Source organism: Daktulosphaira vitifoliae, unplaced genomic scaffold (assembly GCF_025091365.1).
Source record: "Daktulosphaira vitifoliae isolate Bord-2020 unplaced genomic scaffold, ASM2509136v1 Scaffold_1, whole genome shotgun sequence".
Lineage (NCBI taxonomy): Eukaryota > Metazoa > Arthropoda > Insecta > Hemiptera > Phylloxeridae > Daktulosphaira > Daktulosphaira vitifoliae.
Window position 1 is genome coordinate 5731410 of NW_026099572.1, and position 23119 is coordinate 5754528.

At 24.1% G+C, this 23119-nt stretch overlaps 3 protein-coding genes across 6 annotated transcripts in view; 2 read left to right on the forward strand and 1 right to left on the reverse strand.

Moving 5' to 3' along the window:
- The window catches only part of LOC126896126 (lipopolysaccharide-induced tumor necrosis factor-alpha factor-like), a 13738-nt gene extending 8997 nt beyond the window's left edge, over nucleotides 1–4741 (forward strand). For both annotated transcript variants that reach the window (XM_050668620.1, XM_050668621.1), the window contains exons 2-3: nucleotides 4236–4362; nucleotides 4454–4741. In XM_050668620.1, the coding sequence (XP_050524577.1) occupies nucleotides 4236–4362; nucleotides 4454–4556 (230 nt within the window). In that variant the 3' untranslated portion in view covers nucleotides 4557–4741. The remainder of the gene's footprint in view (nucleotides 1–4235; nucleotides 4363–4453) is intronic.
- Nucleotides 4742–6919: 2178 nt separating this feature from the next.
- Nucleotides 6920–20722, reverse strand: LOC126896093 (cilia- and flagella-associated protein 58-like). The gene is made up of 16 exons (XM_050668552.1): nucleotides 20674–20722; nucleotides 18647–18847; nucleotides 18442–18587; nucleotides 18212–18383; nucleotides 17969–18145; nucleotides 16279–16416; nucleotides 12945–13206; nucleotides 12743–12881; nucleotides 12361–12556; nucleotides 9884–9992; nucleotides 9644–9822; nucleotides 9340–9512; nucleotides 9079–9241; nucleotides 8795–9019; nucleotides 8595–8705; nucleotides 6920–8290 (listed from the first exon to the last, which is right to left on the reverse strand). The coding sequence occupies exons 1-16, from the start codon at nucleotides 20716–20718 to the stop codon at nucleotides 8177–8179; spliced, it is 2550 nt and encodes an 849-aa protein (XP_050524509.1). The 5' UTR covers nucleotides 20719–20722; the 3' UTR covers nucleotides 6920–8176.
- A 966-nt stretch (nucleotides 20723–21688) lies between these two features.
- The window catches only part of LOC126896094 (cyclic nucleotide-gated cation channel subunit A), a 125309-nt gene continuing 123878 nt past the window's right edge, over nucleotides 21689–23119 (forward strand). For 2 of the 3 annotated variants that reach the window (XM_050668553.1, XM_050668555.1), the window contains exon 1: nucleotides 21689–22031. The gene's annotated coding sequence lies outside the window, so the exon portion shown is untranslated. The remainder of the gene's footprint in view (nucleotides 22032–23119) is intronic. The other variant, XM_050668554.1, reaches the window with a different exon arrangement.

Below are 23119 nucleotides of genomic sequence, written 5' to 3' on the forward strand. Positions count from 1 at the left end.
TGAAAAGATAGCGTTTTCTTCTGTCCTTTTCTCAATACGTATTTCAATGTTTAATACCGTAAAATAATACATGAAAATTCAAATTTTCACAAACTTCAAAACGCTACAGAATATTTACTACTGAATATTAATAAGATATTTTTTTACTAAAATTTTTCTTAAATTCTACTCTACAAAATAGCTATCTTAGATTTTTTTTTTACATTTTATTTAAAATTTAAAAATAATTAATATTTTTAATAAAATGTAAAAAAATTAATTATTGAGATATAGCTATAGACCTAACGTATAACTATTATTTAAAAAAAAAATCAGCTAAAAATATTAACTGGATCAAAAGTTATTTAAGTTGTCAGTGAGTGGTGGGCCACACTGTATTATCAATATAATTTTTTAAAATTATTATCTATATATATATGTATATATCTTGTAGACTAACTGTGGTAACTTAAGAGAGACAAGCTATCTCCTTGCTTCCCTTTAGTTACAACCTTCGATGTTATTGGTATCTAGTTGTATAATACTTATGTATTATTTATACATATTCCTAAATCCTTAATAAGTAAACAACCCTTTTCTCTAATTAGTATCAATTTTAGTTAATCTAATTCAATTAAGCTAGTTATGTCAGGGACAGTATAAAAACGAGTTAAATTTTTTTTTGTTTTATCAGCGCGATTATATCTTATAATTGTCCTGTGAAACTTAAAATCCTAAAAAGTTTTTTATTATAGTTAAAATATATTTTTATATTATCAACGAAGTAGGTCAATTTCTAACTTACAAAGAGAGGTAAAGGTGATGGGATCGCCGATTTTTAAAAAAATTATATGAATCTAATCTAAATTGAATATAAAGTTGCAATTACTTTGATTTTTTTAAACGGTAAAAATGACTTTGAAAATTAGAACTACCCTAAATAGGCTTTTTTATCATTTTATAGACGTATTAATCTGTCAGTCAGTAGATAACGAGTATGTTTCTAGTACTTGAATAACAAGATTCGAATCCCCTGAAGACGGGGGTTGCTTTTTTTTAATTTTTTTAATATATTCGTAAAACATCTTGCAAAATATTTTTTTTATAGTATTTTAGAATTATACCTTTAAAATATTGTGAGACTATAATATTTGTTGTCAAAGTATATTCTGAGAACATTGTGTGAATATTTCAAAATATTCTGGTTATATTCTAGAAATATTTTAATATCAAAAATAAATATTCAAGGAATATTCTAAAAATAATTCATTGTTATTGGGGAGATCACGTAAATGCTACTAATTCAAATATTGAAAAAATTATGAAACAAGTATTGGCAAGTGCTCCACTTAATTAATCGAAGACAAAAATAATATTAATATTTTATTCATTTTGTTCAATGTTTCTCTCAATTTTTCAATCATTTTTCAATCAATCAAGTTTTTTTTATGTTCATATCTTATGTCTTATAATGTCAATGTCTATGTGACAATGTCAATGTCACTATGTCAACATTATAAACACTATATTAATTAACTAGCTTGACTAATAGATAATGATCTAAAAAAATAATTAGTTTTTAAAAAAATCACTCACTTTTCACATTCAATCATTACTTTAAATAACTAAAAACTTCCATAATACTGGTCTAAATTTGTTATCGACCTTTTCCTAATTAGATCGTTATCATTTGAAATATTTATTTAATTAAGAGTGTTGATTTTAAGATATTGAAGATGACATCCTTATAAGGTTTAAGGAATGAAAATAAAAAAGACTTTATGATTAATAAGTTAAGAGAAACATTATACTAAAAGAAACAAAGAAAAACCGAACCGATTTCTTTCAATGATACGTCAAAAGATCACAAATCGTATCTAGTCGAAGACATGACCCTTAAAAATTGAAAAAAATTCCCTCATTCCCCGTAAGTGGGGGAAACCTCCAAAAAAATTACAAATTTAAAAATCGCTTATTTTCAAAATTTTTTCAATTTTTTTTACTTAAAATTGTAATAACTTTTTTTAAAATAACCAAATCAATATATTTTTTTTTATATAGATGCATGATATCATTACCTTTCATTTGGTATATATTTTTTTTATATGTGACCCTTTACTTGCCCACAGGGGGGATTTAAAATGACAACTTTTTTATAAAAAATTAATTTTTTCAACTTGATTTTTGACAATGTTCCGGAAGGTCTGACACTTTTATATATATCTTAAATTAAAGCTAATGTAATAAACTTTATCATGAAAATTTCGGACTTTATTTTATCTTCACGGTGAAAATGGCTACCGAATGCTATTTTTGTGTGAAAATTTTCGATTTTGTATTTTACATTTTTAACTTTATTATGCTATAACTTTTTGAAAAATGTATGGATCAGTACAATTTTTTTATGAGGAGTAGTATTCATATACATCTTTCATTTGACATACTGTTTTTTTAAATCGGACCATTTCCCTAAATACGAGGGGGGTTCAAATCTAAAAAATGCATGTAAAAAGTAGAACTTTTTCAACTTAAATTTTGAAAGTGTTCCGGAAAGTCTGACACTTTTATATATATCTTAAATTAAAGCTAATGTAATATACTTTATTATGGGAAAAAAAAATTTCGGACTTTATTTTATCTTCACGGTGAAAATGGCTACCGAATGCTATTTTTGTGTGAAAATTTTCGATTTTGTATTTTACATTTTTAATTTTATTATGCTATAACTATTTGAAAAATGTATGGATTAATACAATTTTTTCATGAGAAGTAGTATTTATATACATCTTTCATTCAACATACTGTTTTTTTAAATCGGACCATTTCCCTATATTTGAGGGGGGTTCAAATCTAAAAAATGCATGTAGAAAGTAGAACTTATTCAACTTAACTTTTGAAAGTGTTCCGGAAAGTCTGACACTTTTATATATATCCTAAATTAAAGCCTATGTAATATATTTTAATAATAAAAAAAAGTTTCAGACTTTATTTTGTCTTCACGGTGAAAACAGACATCAAGGTTAATAAAAAAAATACGATTTTTGAAAAAAAAAATTTTTATATTTTTAATTTTATAATACTATAACTTCTTGAAAGATGTATGGATCATTATAATTTTTTTAAAATAAGTACAGTTTATATTCTTCTTTCATTCGACATACTTACATTCATATACTAATAAAGCATAAAACTTGTAATCAGGATATAAATAAGGAAATATGAGATCATATAGCTTTTGAAATAATCCATTAATGTTTTACTATGATGTGTTTTTTTTTGTGTCTGTTACTACTTTTTTCAGCTCTCAAAGAACCGATTTCTTTCAACGTTACGTCAAAAGATCACAAATCGAATTTAGCCAAAGACATTATCCTCGTTCCCCGTAAATGGGGAAAATTTGCAAAAAAATTACAAATTTAAAAATCGCTAATTTTCGAAATTTTTTCAAATTTTTTTACTTAAAAATGCTATAACTTTTCAAAAATTAACAAATCAATATAGTTTTTTTTTATAGATGCATAATGTCTTTACCTATCATTTGATGTATTTCTTTATAAATTTGAACCTCAACTTGCCCAGAAGGGGGGATTAATAATGACGAATTTTTAAACTTAACTTTTTAAAGTGTTCCGGAAATACTGATACTTTTATATATACCTTAAATTAAAGCTTATGAAATGTACTAAATGTAAAAAAAAATTTGGACTTTATTTTGTCTTCACGGTGAAAATAGTTACCGAATGCTATTTTTGTGTGAAAATTCTCGATTTTATATTTAAATTTTTTAACTTTATAATGCTATAACTTATTGAAAAGTGTATGGATCTATACAATTTTTATATGAGAAATCATATTTATATCCTTCTTTCGTTCGACATACTTTTTTTTTAAATAAAAAAATTTCCCTTTATATATTTACATATTATATATCATATATTACACTTATAAATTATAAAACTTGTAATCAGGATATAAATAAGGAAATATGAGATCATATAGCTTTTGAAATAATCCATTAATGTTTTAAAATTAAACATTAGCTACAGATTTGCATCGAAGCGTTTTTTGTGATAGTAATTTTAATCACTGTCAGATATCATTATACTTGATCCAACTATACCACACTTGCACTGTGCCGAGACCCCACTGTTTTTTTCTTTCTAAAAATATGCTCGAGGCCTGTGTATATTTTGCTCCTTGCTATAATATTGCATATTTGTTATTAATAAAAAAATATTTATATTTTGAAATATTAGAACCTGCCGTTGGTCCAGATCCATTTCATATAGTATGCCCTAATTGTAGATCGGATGTGTATTCTCGAGTTGAGAGGGACACTGCTGCTACAGGATATATTTGTTGCGGGTTGTTGTTTATAGTGGGGTAAGTTAAATTATTACTACTTTTTGTCATGAATATTTAATATTATTATAAATATTAATCATGAAAAGAATTAATAAAATGTATATTACAGGTGTTTTTGTTGCTCATGTATTCCATTATTTATGGACAGTTTTCAAAGGGTAGATCATTTTTGTCCTTCATGTGGACATTTCTTTGGTACATACAAACCTTAATAAATACGTCCAAAAATAATGTCGTTAAAAAATTCATGAACAAATATTATATTGTTTCAGTTATTATGAGTAATAAGTGCCATTTTAGTTTCTTTATTAAGTATATGTTATGTGATAAATCTTTATAACTTATAAGACAGTATTTTTGTTTATATATGCACTGATTAAATCTTTATTAATTCTTATGTTGAATGCAAATTTATAAATGACACTATTGGATTTTTGAAATATTTTATCATATGTTATCTTGAAATATCTATTCGCGATACCCATTAAAACACAGGATTATTATTTATAATATATATGCAAGTTATTATTTATGAGGGAAATATATACACGTTAAAAAAGTTTATTGATTGAGACAAATTCATTCTGGGAAATCCTTAAAAATGCTTTTTTTACAAAAAAAATCGAACATTTTTTTCTTATGAACTTAATAGATTTAATATTTTACTATTTATAAGAAACTTCATTCCATTAAAATTATATTTTACTTAAGAAAATTAAACTATAAATGAGATAAGAAATTATAAAGAATATTTATATTTTAAACAGTAGTTTAATTGAGATATTTCTTCATAAGTATCTATAAGTATTTTTATTAGAAAGAGTGTAAAAGAAGATCAAATATCTTCAATAACACTGTTCATAGTTAAAGTTTACCGGTCAAAATGAGCTCATAATTCTAAAAGATGAAACTCGTTTGTTTTATCTTAGAATATGAACGCGTTAAAGCATTCTTATTCTATGTGTATCTGACGTTGTTTTTAGATTTAAAATAATTTTATTAAAGGAAATCACTGTAATTATACTTAAATGATTAATCGTCAATATTTAAAAATATATATAAAGTTATTTTGTTTTATGACAATCAAAGAATAATATTGCCAAATATGCCGATAATTGTTTTAATTTAATAATTCTAAAGGTAAGATTATATGTTTATTAATCTAAAAATCAAGTGATATAAAGAAATTGAATAAATTTATTTTCGCGAGCTCAATTAAAATAGTATAGGTATAAAGTTTAATTATACAACTACAATTTATAAATTCGGAAACTAAAGTATGGATTGACTCTGACCTAGTCTTTAATTTTGGTACAGAAACTTATTGAAAGAAACTTACGAAATTAACTTGAACAAAAAGTATAGTTCTTTAATAGACAAAATCAAATATAATCGAGAAAAACTCAATTCTCTGAGGACTTTATATCGGTTTCGTTAAGTTCTCGTTACTTGTTATAGGAATTTAGTTAAACAGTAAGTTGTGATTACAAAGTGATTACTCATTAATAATAAGACATTAATTTTTTTGTACACTATTGAAAATATTAAATATTTGTAAAGGAAAATATCTCTTCAGGTTTAGGTTTTAACACTTAAGGGATTATAATCTAAATTTTAATTTTGTTTAATGGAACCTTTATTATTAATTTAATAATGTTACGTCGCTATGATATGTGATCGTATCAATGATGTGATTGAAAAAAAATTCAAACATTTCTTTTCTCATATTTTTTTTTATTCAATGTAAGATTTTTTTACTATAGATTTTTTAAGTTAAGCAATTTTTTTATCTATTTTCTATTGGTAATTTGCTGTTAGCATACAGTATTCGTCATTTGTCACAGAAACAACAAGATTTTTATTTTTTCTTCCTCGCCTTAATCCCAACTACTTGGGGTCGGTCACCCTTATCCTAAACTTCCACTTGACACGATCTCCCACATCATCTACGCTCACATCAGCTGTCTTCAAATCGCATTCAATAGCATCCCTCCATCTCATTTTTGGTCTTCCTCTACCTCTTCTAACAACAAGATATCATACAAAAATCACATCTTTAATAATTTATGTCTATTAACAGACTTTTACTCTTATATTCAATGCAAGTTTACTATTGTACATTTTTAAATGCCCGGTGTGATGAAGTTTTCTTGATAACTACCATAAAAATAATTTATGAGAGGGATTATTGTTGTTATCGACAGTGGCACAACTAGTATGAGAGGATGAGGGTGTATTCTCTGAAATTATGTTTGAATTTTTAGACGTAGTAACTTTTATTTTGGTGGCCATTCGAGATTTCTTAAATAGCGTTTCAGAGTGAAAAATTATTGGCGAACAAAAAAAGCAATACTGCTTTTAATTTTTTCAAGTTACACTACTGGGATTCGGTTAATCCAAACTCACTATCAGCCAGTACAAATGTTCATTAAATAACTTGAAAACTTAATAATGTGTTTTTACCGATGTTATAATTTTGAGCGGTTCAGATTATAAAAAATACCAAAAATAATTTTCTAAGCATAATTATTATTTAAAGAAAAATCGAGTGGCTAGCATTAAAAGAATCATAAAATATTGATACAATGATTTATTTATTTATTTTTTTAAATAGCATTATTATGTAAAATACAATGATTTAATTATACAAAAGCATTACAAATTTTTAATATCTAATTTTGTTAATCGTAATCGTCAATTTTATTGCATAAAATAATAGAAAAGATAATAAAATCGTATATTGATTTTCGATAAACCATGTATGGTTTATCGAAACTCGTAATGGATCCCTCTGACTATAGTAATTAAGATCCACTTAAACAAAACTTCTAGATGACATTAAATACAATAACATATATATACAATAAAATAACATATAGCTTAATTATTTTTAAATAATTAAATTACTGAAGTTTATATATTTTAAGTTAAAAAAAATTAAAATTTGTGAAGCTATTAGACACGTTAATGTGCATAATCTAATTTATTTTTTAAATGTTATATTTAATAAAATTGTTCAGTTTTTTTTACTTGTGTAATTTTAAGCAATTGGTTGGGTTAATAATAATATAGAAATTTTACTATCGACGATTTAAATAAATGGTTCCATTATTTAAGGATCTTTTAAAAAATTTTAAATGTAAATAGTAGATAATTATTTAGCATATGATAAATAAAAATAGGTAGGTAAAAAATGCGGGTTATACTAATATCAAGGCTATAGATTAATGGCCAATTAAAAAAATTTGTTTCTTAAATAAAAAAAAGTCATCTAATGACATAAAATTTAAAGAGTGGCATACATCATTAATGCAATACTAGAACTAACAAGAGGGTAAAAGTTATATGATTGTTGTACAGAGCATATCATTTTTGGATAAATCGAGGGGTTTAATGAACGAGTAGTAAATATTCTTAAAAATTAAGAGAATAGAGAAAAAACAAATTTTTGCACATTCTTTATAGCTTAAGTTAAATCTGACCTTACTTTGTGTATTCAAATTTTACACTGATGTTTATTAAAACAGAAATATTATTATTAGAATATTTTTATATCTGTTTTTTGTCATAACTACTAGAAATATTGTATGTAAACATTTTTTCTATTGATATTAAAATCACATTTATTGTTATTATTATTTGTAAGAATAGTAAAGACTAAAAAAATATATTTCTTTAATTTTATATTTCTTTGTCCTAATGATAATATGAAAAGTGAATTGTTGATAAATTATACAAAAGAGCTCTGTTTTAAAATGTAATCATTTAATATTTAGTGTTTAATAAAAATTACAATTAATGAAAAACCACTTAATTATAAATAAAAAATAAATTATATTGAAAAGTGCAAATATCGATTGTAATTAACTAAAGATCTTTCTGGATTAGACTTCGCTGAAACCTGTACTTTTTGAACTTTTTCTTTAAATTTTTCCTGAATTTTTTTCTAAAATTAAAAATTAATTTGTAAAACAAAGTGTAATAATATATTTTTTGACCTAAATAATTCATTAGAAGCTATTCTTAAGAGAATGTTTTCTAACATGTATTAACTTCTAGAAGCAAGGTAGTTAATCTGTTACGACATTGAGGGATGACAGTTTCATTTCACTTGACGATCCTAGTAAACAAAGTCGCCTGTGACCGAATTTCTTACCATTGACAGCGTACGTTAGTAACTGTCACCTTTATCAATATGGGCACGCGGTTTGTTGAAAATTCAATATATTTATATATTATTCTTTTCTTACCAGTTCGTAATATTTATTTTTAAATTCGTCAAGATCTTGTTTTGTTTTCTCTAAATCAAATTTGATTTCCATGATTAACTGTTCACTGGCAGTCAACGCGCTTGATAGATTCTATACAAAAACAAAAAGTGTTGTAACAATTAAAATAAATATTTAATTAAACTAATTAAAAACGGCTGAACCGTTAAAATCAACATTACTTTTATTTTTTCATTCTTCTTTATTAATGTTCTTTTAATGTTATTCATTTCTTTGAAAATATCTACACTTGGAAGGTTAACAAATTCATTTTTTAATTTATCGTACTTCGATTGAATGTCTTTTACTTGTAACTCCTTGTCAAAAATTCTGGTGCATTGTTCAAGTAGTCGCTTTTGGAGTATTCTTATTTTAACTGTCATCTTAAACGCCGATGGATTAGTGTTCTAAATTATTTTAAAATAATATTAACTAATGTAATTTCAAAATATTTTTTTCATACAACCTTTAAAAGTCTCCAAGGATGGATATTAGTTGGTTTCATTAATGTCTCTTCTAATGCGCGACATTTCATACGTTCTTTGTTTAATTTTTGTTCGTATTTTAACAACTTTCGTCTGAGGTCATGAACAGTTGATGAATGGGATATCAGCAGTCGTTTTTGACTACTAAAATTATCATAGATGAATAATCAGAATTTCTGTTAAAAAATAATTATATGCCGAGAACATTAAAATAAACACTTACTTGTAACTTTTTACCTTACCTGAGTCGCTTTACATGCGATTTTAATAGCTTAATATCTTCAATTCTATTTTGATATTCTGCTTCTCCTTTGCCAAGAGTAATTATAAGTACATCGTTGGCATCTTTTTGTTTTATAAGCTCTTCATTTCGTATATTTATATGATTGATCAAGTTACTTTTATCTGAATTTACCTGTAATTAATTTGTAGACTTTTAAATAAAGCAATACGGATTTTTTATATAGAGATTTTTGATAAAATTATTTATTGTGAAATATATATTAATCATATGTTTCATAATTTTAATATTATTATAATACTTACTTGTTCAATTTGATTCTGAAGTTTTTCCAATTTTTTTTGTTGTGTTTTCAAAGTTGTACTTAAAGATTTTGCATCTTCATTTTTTTTTTTTAATAATTCTGACATTTTATCAAACTTCAGTTCAAACTTATTAATCTCTTGTTGACACTTTTGTAATTCCTTTTCTGTCTGTTTCAATTCTAAAATTGATTTAAAAATTATATTCCATTAATTAAAATTTATACATATATATTTGATTACTGGTATCATTTTTGGCTAACTGCATTTCTTTGTATGCCACATATTCTTTTTGTTGTTCAAGCTGTTGAGAAACCATTTTAAATTTTTCTTTCATTTCTTCTACGTCATCCTAAAATACATTCGTTGAAGTTTAGTGTAAATAATAATTTATTAATAATTATTTAAGCGTATATGTGGTTATCCATAAGCGTTTTACAAAGACTGTTCCAAACAAAATATCACATTCAGTTATTGAAAAACTCTGTTAGAACGTACTGAGCTATTAGTTATTATGATCAGGTATTTAACTATTTAGGCTCTAAAAACTTTACATAAGTATAAATATTAAACTTAACAAATTTAGTATTCAACATACAATTTTATTCGATACAACCTTTAAATTTTATGTTGATAAGAATCCGTGCTGTTATGAAAAGTTTCAATAGTTGGATATTTCTAGCAAATGTTTTTATTTTTTATTCAGCTCAAATAATAATTAACTTAAATATTTTTATTTTTATATTTTGTCATAAAACTAATATTTTGAAAATAAAAATCTTATTATGCACTTATGAATTAAAATAATAAAATACACAAAACATATGTAAACATGTAAAAAAATTAAAACATCATTGAGAGGTTTAGGTACCTATTTTATTATATAAATGTTTAAATGACATGAAAAATGAGTTATTAAAATATATTATGTATTTTATTTATTCGTAAGTAAATAACTAAAAGTTAAATAGTTTTAAAAATAAATTTGTTATTACAATTTAATTTGTAGGTACATTTAATTTTTAAGTGTTATTAAAAAAATTTTATTCGAACGTCTAGTGTAATATTTTTATGAAATACTCTGTTATACTACGTTTTGCAATTATTTAGTATCAAAAACTGTTTATGTGAAACAATTTATGAACAAATTTATTAATACTAGTAAGCAAATAAATATAAGATAGTCAAGGTGGTCTGGATATTAGATAACGGAGTAAGTAGAGCTTTTTTTTTTATTAGTAACTGAACTTTAATTTAAGACTTCAAGCCTTTATATAAAGTTTAATCATTTGGGTAAAGAGTATGGTTTACTAAAATGAAAGTCAATAGCTTTCTGTTTTATTCTACTTACAATTATGGTCGGAAATAAAATTAGCATCTAAATATATAGAAAATATATAAACCTGACTAGTGTTGTAACGTATAATTTATTACTTCAATTTTTTTTATAGTCATTTAAGCTTTAATAGTTCTATGCTTTTGTAACCATTTGCATAAGAATCATTAGGGTAAGAGAATAATTATTTTTCTTAGGTTGTTAGTTAACTCCCTTGTATACTTTTTAGAAATAATTACTGTTCTGGTTTAATGTACAAATCTGATGTTTTATTTTTATAATTATAGAGTTTAGAGTGTGTATCACTATTTTTCGGGTAATAATTTTTTTGATGAGATTACCTTTATAAAATATTTTAAGCTAGACAATTCTAGTTAGTGTTCTAAATTATTTGTTTGCAATTAATTATTTAATATATTTTAATATACAGATTGGTAAGACACTCATTGTCTTTGTAACTATTGAGAGTTTTAAATTTTTATAAAGAAATAAATTATCAGGATTAAGAAACTCTTATTATTGATTACGCAACGGTGGTTTTACAACAGTAATTTAAATTATTGTCAGGTATAATAAATAAAAATAAAAAAAAACTTCAACTCCATTTTACTGGATCCCAATTGTATTTAAATTTTTAATTTAGATAACGTTATTTTTATCGTATTGATGTAACGATAAAGTAATTTTTCAGTGTTTACATAAAAGTATTATTATTTATAGATGTTTTATGTATAATCATAGACACAACAATCCAGCTTTAATGGAATGTATATTTCTATACAAAATCGTTCATTACACAAGAAAGAACATTATAAGTTTTGTTTATTGATTTCTGTAAAAATGACATAAATATTAATTAAAATTATACTCGTGTCAATGTATTACCATAAGACATTTGAGGTTTGTGGTTTTATCATGATGTGTTATGAAAAAGTGTATGAAATGTGGTAAATTATATTTTTTAAAAAATATCAATAAATTCCAAGTACTACATCTTATAGATTAATAAATTATCAAAACATTTTTTATCTAGATAACAAAAATCAATTTTAGATGACGATTAATTAACTAATTCTAAAGTCATATAACCAAGGTAAAAGATAATATAATTTTTATTTAAATAAAAAATATTGATGGTTATGTAGATTTTTTGTGTATTATTTACTAATTATACGTGAGGAAGATACTATAAAGATAACTTTACAAAAATTGAGTTTTTTTAGAGAATAAAAAATTTACATTAAAAAGCATTGTAAAGTACAATTTTTCCATTAAAACCATAAAATTTCCACACAATCTTATTGAAAAATAATTGTTTGAAATTATTGTTCTGTACATCTGATAATATATTAAAACAATCAGTACAATTGATAGTTAAAGTTACCTTTGCTTCTAAAGTATTCTTGTGGTAAACATTTTTTTCGTTTTTAATTGATAGTAAGTCATGCTCAAATTCTTTAAGTTTTTCTTGACGCACGTTTATTTCTTTTTTTAACTCTTGTACTTCTATTTCCTTATAATTCATTATTGCGGTCACTTCAAGGTTTTTTTTCTTTAATGTGACAACGTATTGATTTAATCTGTTCATTACAATTTTTTTTTACTCAATATAATTAAATATAATATTTCTATCAAAATTATTTTGTTATAATTTCTAATAATTTTTGTTTGTTAAAAACAAAAAAAAATTATTTGTTTTAATGTTCAAGATTTTTAACAGTTTCATGTAAAAAAATACGCTTTGAGTACATTTTAAATTTAATTACTTTTCTTTATTTTTTTCTAAATTTACTTTATCTTGATTGAGAAGATCGATAGATTTAATTAACTCGGTATTTTCTAGTTCCAAAGCTTTAATTGCTGTATTTTTTAAATTCAAATTTTCCAAGTATGTTGTCATTTGTTCTGTATTCATTGAAGTAAATAAAATTAAAAATCTTGTTATAAAATGTAATTTATCTTACATACCTTTCATTTTAGCTATACTTTTTTCTAATAATTTTTTGTCTCTTTGGGTAACTTCTAATGTATGATTTATTTTGTTGTTGTCCCATTGCAATTGACTTATTTTTTTTTCTAAACTAAAGACGTTGTTCTCCTGAATTTTTCTATATTTTAAAAATTTTTCAACTTCTTTTACAGATTCTTGTCGCTTTCTTTCTGAAGTTTCGTGAGTTGCAGTAAGACTATTCAATTCAGATTGAACTTTAAGTAATTGTGTTTCTTGGCTCTATGGTTAAAAAATAAACAATACGTAATATTCAAGTATTGGCATAGACGAAACTAGATCTTAACATTAGACCAGTCTAAAAAAAATTTGGATAGCACTTTTGTAGTTTTGAAATATTGAATAAAATTTTTAGTTATGATCTAGTGACATTATGAGGACCTATAAACCCAGCTGAGGAGTATATTGAAGGAAAATAATTAAATTAGTTGTAGAGTTTGCATAACAATATAGTTTGTATGTTATTAAAAGTAATCAATTCCTTAAAAATAAAGCGTTTTAAAGATATTTTTTCTTCGTGCTAAATGAGTTTCTATTATGTTATCGACAATATAGTGAAAGTTTTTAGTATGAGCTAAAAGCACATTTAGTCTTTACTTCTAAAAAAATAGAAACTATTTATTTAAGTTATATAGAAATTATTATATAATAAGAATTGAACACTTGTAGTTAATATTATTTAAAATTACAAAAATATTCTTTTATTTTTTTTAAATTTCAATTAGAATATGTTACCACGTTTTATCTATTGTGTAATTGATTAAGAATACACTCCAATTTATATTGAATAATAAATTTTTTATTGAAACATTCATATTTTTAATTTAAATTATTTATATAAATCATATTTAATATAAGTTTATTGTTAGCAATAATTATTTAATTGTAAGCTTAAAGCAACTATAATGGTCATTTTTCTAATTTTTATTCAATTTGTAAATGTTTATAGTTATTTTTACAAGTATTGCAAATAATTATAAAAAATAAAGTTTTTTTTTATAATTAGTTATTTAAACCTGTTGTCTAAAAAGTTTTTAATGCGGCTTTTTTGAAATATGTTTTTTCTTCGAAAGACTGATAAATAATTTTTATGGTAAGTTTTGACTTTGTGAGTGTTTTAGTAAGTTTGGGACTTCAAGAGTATTATATGAACATAATACATTAGCTATACGCATTAACCATATGCTCAAGTTATATACACTTCTTATACGCATTAGCTACACTCACTAGTTATATGCACTAGCTGTTTAATATGAGGCAGTTAGACCGTAAACCACCTAGTTATGCGCCGCACTAGATTGCCATTTTGATTTAAGCTTTCTTACGATCGTCAGAGGAGTTGACGAGAAAAGTCACTTAGGTGGATGCTGCCGGCTAACCGCTCATCCAATGAATGACGCAAAAACTAGTTCACTAGGATATTGTTAAAGACGCTTCATATCAATCACTAACTATATTTATTAGCTAGAATTATATCGTAAAATGGGGTAACATTGAAATGAGACATAATTGTTAAATAGTTACTAGTAGCAAAATTCTAATAAATACAAAATTATCATTATTATTTTCTTAAGTATTATCTATAGTGTACGAAATCAGTTGTTATACAAAGAAGCCTATAATATATTTTTGTTTATCCATCAATCTAAAAATGACGGGAATATTAATTAAAATTATACAGGTATGAGTGTACCATAAAATATTCACAGCACATCTGTAGTTTATAGTTTCATCATAATGCGTAATGTAAAAGTGAACGAAATATAATCAAATAATTTTTGGAAAATATCATTAAATTATAAGTATTGTTGATTATCTCTCTAATCTTAGATTAATAAAATATCTAAACATTTTTTATATTTAATAAAATTGATCATTTGAGGCTAATATTATTTAAAATTAAAACTATATTAAACAAATTTAACTCAAAAAAATTACTAAAAAAATGGCGGATACGTATTTCGGAAACAATGTTACTATTATTAATGCTAAATACATACTGATACCCCGACCGGAGAAAACCCCTTTATATATCCTTAATGACTTTATCATCTAGTGATGTTACCACTAAGTCATATTATCACATTTTGTCAGTTTACTCGAGTTTAATAATGAATTTTTCAGTGAGCCAATTAATTAAATTACACTTATTTTGAAGTAATTTTTTTGAGGTATTTTGCGTTGAATGTTTTTTATATTTTAAAGTTTTGAATTAATAATATAGTTATAGGTTTGAGTATTTTTTATCTATACAACAAAAACTAATTTTAGATTACGTTTAGATAACCATTTATAGATTTCTCAAAGCTATGATAAAATAAAATATTATTTTTATCTAGATGAAAAATCTAGACATTGTTAAGATTTTCTCAACACTGATTACAAGTATGAATTTAACATTATCAAATGTATAATTTTACGAGGATTTAAAAAATTGTCACTTTGGAAGCAACACCACTTATCATTTTCATTAATTTAATAGGAGAGCAAAAAAACTGACTACTGTAAAATTAATTGTACTTATAACTTTTTTTTCTTATTTGATAAGCAAACCTATTGATTGTATAAGAAATCTAAGTCTACAATTCGATTATCCGCTAAATTCTATATATAACAGTGATGTATATAGAAATATATATAATATGAATTACTACATTTAACATCTTTTTAAACCTTATACAATTGTCTGTAATAATAATATAAATTATTATGAGTAATTTTTTTGCAATCAAAAATAGTTTCGTTTTAGTGACTAGTGTTACGAACTATGATTTTTGAGATTGAACCCAATCCATACCGAATCAAACTTTTATTTTTCAATTGAATCTGAATATAACTGAACAAATTCAATGAATTTAAACCGATTATTAATTTTATCATTTTATCAATGGAAAATTTTTTTTATCATTCTTTAAAAAATTTCACACACTGTTTAATTGTACTAGCTTTATTTTCAAAACGCTTTATAAAGAAAAAAAATTGATTAGATTTAAAATTCTGGGTTTGAGAATCAAATAGTTATAATAAATATAACTAGTAGTCGTCATTTAAAATGATTGAGTGTAATCATTTACTACTGGTTCCTAATAATAAATATTTGTACTAATATTTTAGCTCTTGTAAAATTATTACAATTTGTTTGTATAATTTTGTTAAATTATTTCTATGGTACTCTGCCGGATTTTGTGCTTATTCTTCGAAAAAGTCCCAAATATTATGTCAGAAAAAATGGTCTAATAGATTCGGGTCGTAATTTCGCCTATAAGTATTAATGTATTATTATTTTGTACTCACAGTTATTTTATCTTTAAGATGACATATATCTTTACCATTGATAACTCTAAGTTCAGTTTTAATTTTCAGTTCTTTATTGAATTTCTTTATTTTTTTATCATATGAGATATTTTTTGCATTCAATTGATTATTTTGAATCTTAAAGTTATTATATTAATTAATATTCTATAATAATATATATAATATATATCTAGAAGAAAGTTGATTTAGTTGTGACAGTTTGTTTATTTTTATAAATTAATTTTAGTCTATAAATTAAAAGTTTAAACAACAGTATTAATTATTCAATAACTCAAATATTTAGTACAAAAAAAATTTATTATAGCTAGTCAAGATGTAACAATTTCTCCAAGGTAGAGTTTACTAGGTTTATTAAATTTGTCGAAAAAGCAACTTTTTTTCATAACATTTTTCGTAACAACGTTATCACTAGAGATTATTCTCATTAGAATAATAAAATTCTTTGGCATTTTATATACCTATGATAAATTCACATGGAATTTAGTGTCTCCGAAGTAGTTCAAATAATTATTATAAATGCATTAAATCCCAAACCTTAGTTAAAAACATAATTATTTTTATGATATTAAAATAGAAAATAAAATAGTAAAACATATCGATTAAATATTTATCATTAAAAATATCTCACCTTATATCTGTGGTCGAAAAATAAAAAGCAAAATGTCCACTAAGTTTTGTTATCAACATACAAACACATAAGAATAAATAGTTGAGACAACTATAAAGGATACCTGACAGTGATTAACATCAGTATCTTAAAAAACGCGTTGGAGAACTCTTTCAAAACCTTTTTGTACTTTTTCATTGGATTTTCTTAAAAAACATACCATAGGAAAACTTATTGTCTTTAGTGTTTTCTATTTAAATTTCATTCGTATCAATTTAAAAAAAAAGTTTAAATGCAGAAAAAAATGTGGAAATGCTATTTTTTACAATATTATAGCTTTGAGAATTTGTCTAAATTTCTAAAATTGAGAGAAGTTTTTCGTATTTTGATCATAAGACTTTCAACATGATTAATAATGTTTTTTTTTTACGTTAAATCATTAAAATCGATGCAATGAGAGCTGAATTTTTTTATGGATAGACATGAAATAATGCACATCATGGTAAAATCAATACTTACTTAGCTCCGCATCGAAACTTAAATAAATGTCAACATTGGTAAAGTATGTTTAATATATTCACAAAATATTTGAAGCATCAACTTATCTATGAATCCATATGTGTAGCATGTTATGTTACAATTTAAAATTAAAATAGCTCAATTGTAACAACTTTCTCCTGTAAAAACATGCGTCAGTTTCCCCTATATGAAATATACAAATCAAAAAGTTCGAATCAGAAAACAACTTTGATTTATTTTCAGAAAGAAGTCCCAACGGCAAGAGAATCTCGTAGTTACTTTGAATGGGACGATACCTAGGAAAACCAGTGGAAAAAGGTAGTAGATCAGGTCTATTCATTATTACATAAACTATACCCGAAAAAATAAGAATTCTAAGAGATGAAAAGAATGGCAATAGCCTAAGGGATTCTTTCCATGGAGACGAGGAGGCTCCCATATCGTGGGAGACAGCAAACATCAGTCGACGTTGACTCGCCAATTATAAGAACTTTCTTCTAGTTTTGCTCTTTTCTATAATAATTAGAAAAATCAGAAAATTACTTTGAGTTGTTTTAATGTATCATTATTTTTTTCTAAATCAATTTCGGTTTTCTTTAAGTTGTTTTTTGTACTATTCAGCTCCGATTTAATTTTTTCCATTTCTTCATTATTAGTGTGCAATTGTTCTTCGAGCTTTTCTTTTAGTTTCGTTTCTTTAACTAGTTGATTACTTTTAGCCTTTAAATTATTATTATTTATTATGAAAATAATAAAATATATTCATTAATTTTGTATTATACTAACTGTAATATCAGCTTCGAGTTCTCTGATATTATATTCAGCAGTATCTAATTCTGACTTTAAATGTTGACAAAGATCATCTAAACGTTTATTTTCATCATCAAATTTTGTTAATTCCCGCTTTGTTCTCATTAGTTCCAATTGGCACGTATCTCCTTGGCTCATCGACGAAAATCTACGATTTTAAGTAATAAATATAAATGAGGTAACATAAAATATGCTATTTCACTCACAGTCCTTCTTCTTCGATTTGTTTGGTTTTTGCATTAAGTTCATTTTTTAATGTTTTTATTTGTGCCAAAAGATTATCATTGGATTCTTGAATTATTTGCTCTCGGAGGTTTAATGAATCTATCATATGATTGGCGGATTTCACCTTCTAGAAACATAATTAAAATTTAATTTACGAAAAATATCTATTTAAGATGAGTATTATACTTCTTCTAATTGATCTATTAAATTTTGTTCTGATATAATCGATTGTTTTATATCTGTCATGATTTTTCGATAGTTATCCATTTGGGAAGTAAAATGTTTTTCATCTATATGTTTTACTGATTTCTCTAAAAGTGATTGAATACCAGACCATAAACAAGTTAATGTATCTGTGAGTTGTAGCTCTGAAGTGAATTTAAAGGCCTAAAACAGTAGTAACATAAATTATAAAAATATGTTAAGAGAATTCTGTAGTTTATTATTCGTGCCTGTGTACAGTAGGCTTTAGTTTCTTCTATAGCACCTTCCATGGCTTTTGTACGAATACAAATGAAGCAAAGGAATTCCTATGACAGTTAACCTCAGTTCTATCATTGTAGTCAAGGTTACGCGTGGGTTAAGATTGATCGAAAGTATTAATATTCACTATTTTAATTGCTGGCTGTAATTTGATTCGTTATAATACATTTGATTTTAATTTCAGAAAAAGTTAAACAAATTTTTCTTTTATGAATTGCAAAAACAGGATAATTTTAATTATATTTCAAGCTTATAAGTGTTAATTAATTAACACTTTCCATTTTTATCTTTATTTTAAAAATTTTTTAGTATACATGTACTTGTATATTTTAATTAGCTTTTTTATATAAATTAATTAATAATAAATCAATTCACAATAAACTCTAATGTTGTCTCATGTTTAAAAAGCTGAATATTTATAGTGTACAAATTTAGTGACTGTTGTTTGTTATTACATTAAGTTTTAATTGGTTGTTTATGACGTTATTGTTTTATTTATTCTAATGACAAAGAATTTGATGGCATCTCATTTCTTAATTTTTTGATAAAAGAATAGTGATGAATTAATTATGATTTGTTTTATTTTTTATATTTTTTTATAATCACCGATTATTTCTCTATTTACAAGCTTGTGGAATAATTGTTTATAAAAATATTATTACTAATTTTCTAATTATTATAGCAGGTAAAGTATAAATCCTATATTAAATAAATTATGAGTGTACTTTAACTAAAATTTTCTTTAAACTGCTCTTTAAATAAAAAGAAAAATTATTTCAAATATCCAGTATTGAATAATTTGATGATTTGTTTGATACGTCTAGTTAAAATTTTATAAAGGTAAGACCCCTACAATAAGGGAACTCATAGTTTCACTATGATGTACCAACATTATTATGGAAATACAATTGTATGAAAACATAAACTAGACATGATTAATAATTGGGTCATTACTGTGAAAATAACAAATTAAGAACCCACATAATTTCTCGTTTAATGTTACAAACAATAAAAGTCATAAAAAGTCATAGTTACATTTTACCAAATAAGATATACATATATTTGATGAACTAAACAAACAATCTACTGTTAGAACATACAATTAAAACAGTAAAGTACTTATGAGATAACTATTCTCAATACATCTTAAGAGAATTGCACCTAAACAAATTATATGTTATTCCTGATAATATAAACTTTTCTTATATAAATATGTGATTGACGTATCATTCTCTTATTTTCCATAATTTGAGTTTAGTTTTTTGAATATTTTACAAAACATTACATTCAAAGAAGAAATATAAATAATTAATGAATATTCAACAGAAAAACAAAATGTACACTGTGATTAATATACATTTTTGTTACTTTTTATTAGACCTCAGATTAATTTTTATTTATGAAAATAAAAATAACTTTATATCTTTAATGTTGTTCTAAACTAAAATAAGTCTACAATGAAATATCAGATATTTTACGATTCAGTTCACTATAATTTAATGACATTGAACTATATAATTTATGCTACTTTTATTTTACAATGGAAATAAAAATTGAATTTTATCGAAGAATAAAATATTTTTAACATTAAAAAGTAAAACTACCCATCAAAAATGATTTAAATACATTTTAAAAGACAAGTATTACTTTTGGATGAATTAAAAAATTAATTTGTATTAAAATATTTAATAAAAATTTAAAAATGTAACTGATGATTGACTAAAACTCACTTTCTCTGTAGTAGATCTTTTGAATGTTTTCTGAAAGCAGATCATAAAAAAAAATTATCAGAATAAATGAAATTTGATTTTAAAGTTAATTTAAAATCGTATTTTTGGAACACATTAAAATACAAATATAAAGATTATGAGCAAGATATGTAATTAACTATTTGACATTTTTTATGAGGATTTAAAATAAATGCAGTTTGGTTAAAAGTTTTTTTTTTTAATCGTTGAATAAAAATATTTTATTTTATTAAAATAAATAAATAAATAAATTTAATAAAGTTTATTTTATTTAGTTTTAAATAATTCAGAGTATAGTTTGATTTTTTTGAATGTAGGTATTTACTTAGTTTTGTAAAATGTTCTCATTTTCTACATTGAATAATATCCTTAGTGTATAATTAATAATATTTTTATGAATATACGTCAAATGATAATTGTGTTAAATTTTTTTTTTTATCAATTGAACCATTTTTTTTTGTTACAAAAGATTTGTTAGTATGATCAATTTTTTATTCTTCTAATAAAAAAGTGATTAAATCAACAAAAAGTATTAATTTATTTAGTAAAAAATTTATTGGACGTATTATATTAATAATGCATTTGATGATTATACCGGGAGATTTTTTTTATTAGATTTATATATAAATTTACGTGTTAGTTTGATTTTATTGTAATTTTGTCTCATCCAATTAATGAGAAAAAAATAAAAATCTAAACCACAACACTGTTCGGAAGGAAAATTCGAAATAAAATTTTAGTTGGCCGTTGAATTACTATAACTATCTCTAAGTATTTACAGTGTAAACAACAAAATAGGTTGTTAGGATAGTACACGAGATTATCAGCCATGTTGAATTTATCGAATATTTGGTGTTTAAAAAAAAAGCGAAATCACTGCGGTAAACTATTTTGGGATGGGGTTTAGATTCAAAAGGGCGGTTTACTGAGGATGCGTTAAAGAAAGGCAGTGTAGGTAATAATTATTTTTTTGGCTTAGGTCGGAGCCTGTAGGATAGCAGCGTGTGCATTTAGTTGTCCGACGGCGCGTTACGTCGTGCTCGAACAGTCAGTGTGTAGTGTAGCGCGCTCGGGATAGTTTCACCGGCCGGGACGGCGATTGCAATTTCCACTTACGATTTCGCCGTTGTTTTATTTTTGTTTGGTTTTTTAACAAAGTTATGCATAAGTAGTTGTTTAATTTTCTTTTTTTATCGTGTGATTGATATTTTTTTTAAATGTTTGGGTTTGTTTTTTAAATTATATTAAGTTGTTAGGGTTAGTGCGAGCGACTCTTACGGTGTAGTGGTAAAAATCAGACGATACGGTCATTTTTTGAATCTAAAATTAATTTATTCAATGTAAGTACAGTTTGAATTTTTTGGTCATTATAATTTATTTTTGTATTGTTTTAAAATTTTTAGTGTTGACTCTTCTGGATCAGTTTTCTCATTCAGATTTTTTCTTTAAAAATGATATTCTAGGTAATTTTAAGGTTAAATTGTAGTTCCTTTTAATTTAATATACTGAATAATAAAATAGAAAATTCGCTCTTTACCAGAATACTTTAATTGAAGACTTTTTTTGCATAAATTAGATGTTAAAATTTCAAACCCTTTACCCAACTAAAACATTCTTATATATATAAATATATATATAACTTTATTGTAAAACACATTAGCTAATGATCCATGAAGCAATTATCCATTTAATTTTTAAATTAGTTCAGTAAAATAAATTTTTTGAAAAATAAAAAAATATTAGCTTAAATAAAGAAATATTTTTTAAATAGGTACTTATTATGATTATAATATTACTAACGCGGTAATAAAACCTTGCTAAATATTATGTAGATCACAATCGTTTAACTAATAATGGTGCTATTTCATTTGTTTTATTTATAGCACAGCCAGTAATGGGATTTACCACTTTGTTCTATGAATTTGGAATAATTTTTTATTACTGTAGTGAATATATTATTCTAACGATGTATTAACTTTTAATATAACTTGAACTTATAAGAATTATATATAAAAGTTGATAGATGAAAGTAAAATATCAAGATTAACTTTTTTTGTAATAAATTGTACATCAACTATTTTTTACCGTTAATAGCAATCCATAGAAGTTTAAATTCTGCGTGCTCGTTCATGTGTTGAATAATTATGTAGAATAGCAAAAGGTATTAAAATGGTGGTAGTAAAATATAACGAATTGGGAAATTTTCTTAATATTTAACTTCCATTTAATTTATTGTCTCTAATTATTTACCTCAAGTATAAGTTTTTTAAATCTGCTTAATTTGGATAATAAAATAAACCTACCTTGTATCCTTTAGAATAGGTCATCGCTATCATGAAAATATTTTGGATTACATGGATTACAGTATGACATAGGGTACTGGCGCAAATGAAAATATCTAGAATTTTTGTGAAACAATATTTCTTTT

Bases quoted from the DNA above. Each gene is read 5' to 3' on its own strand.
- LOC126896093 (XM_050668552.1), bottom strand. From the start codon at position 20,718: ATGATCTGCTTTCAGAAAACATTCAAAAGATCTACTACAGAGAAA. The intron at 18,848-20,673 runs GTGAGTTTTAGT...CTACTGTTTTAG, and splicing joins AAAGATCTACTACAGAGAAA to GCCTTTAAATTCACTTCAGA. The intron at 8,291-8,594 runs GTAAGAAAAGAA...TTTTAATTTTAG, and splicing joins AAAATAAATATTACGAACTG to AAAAAAATTCAGGAAAAATT.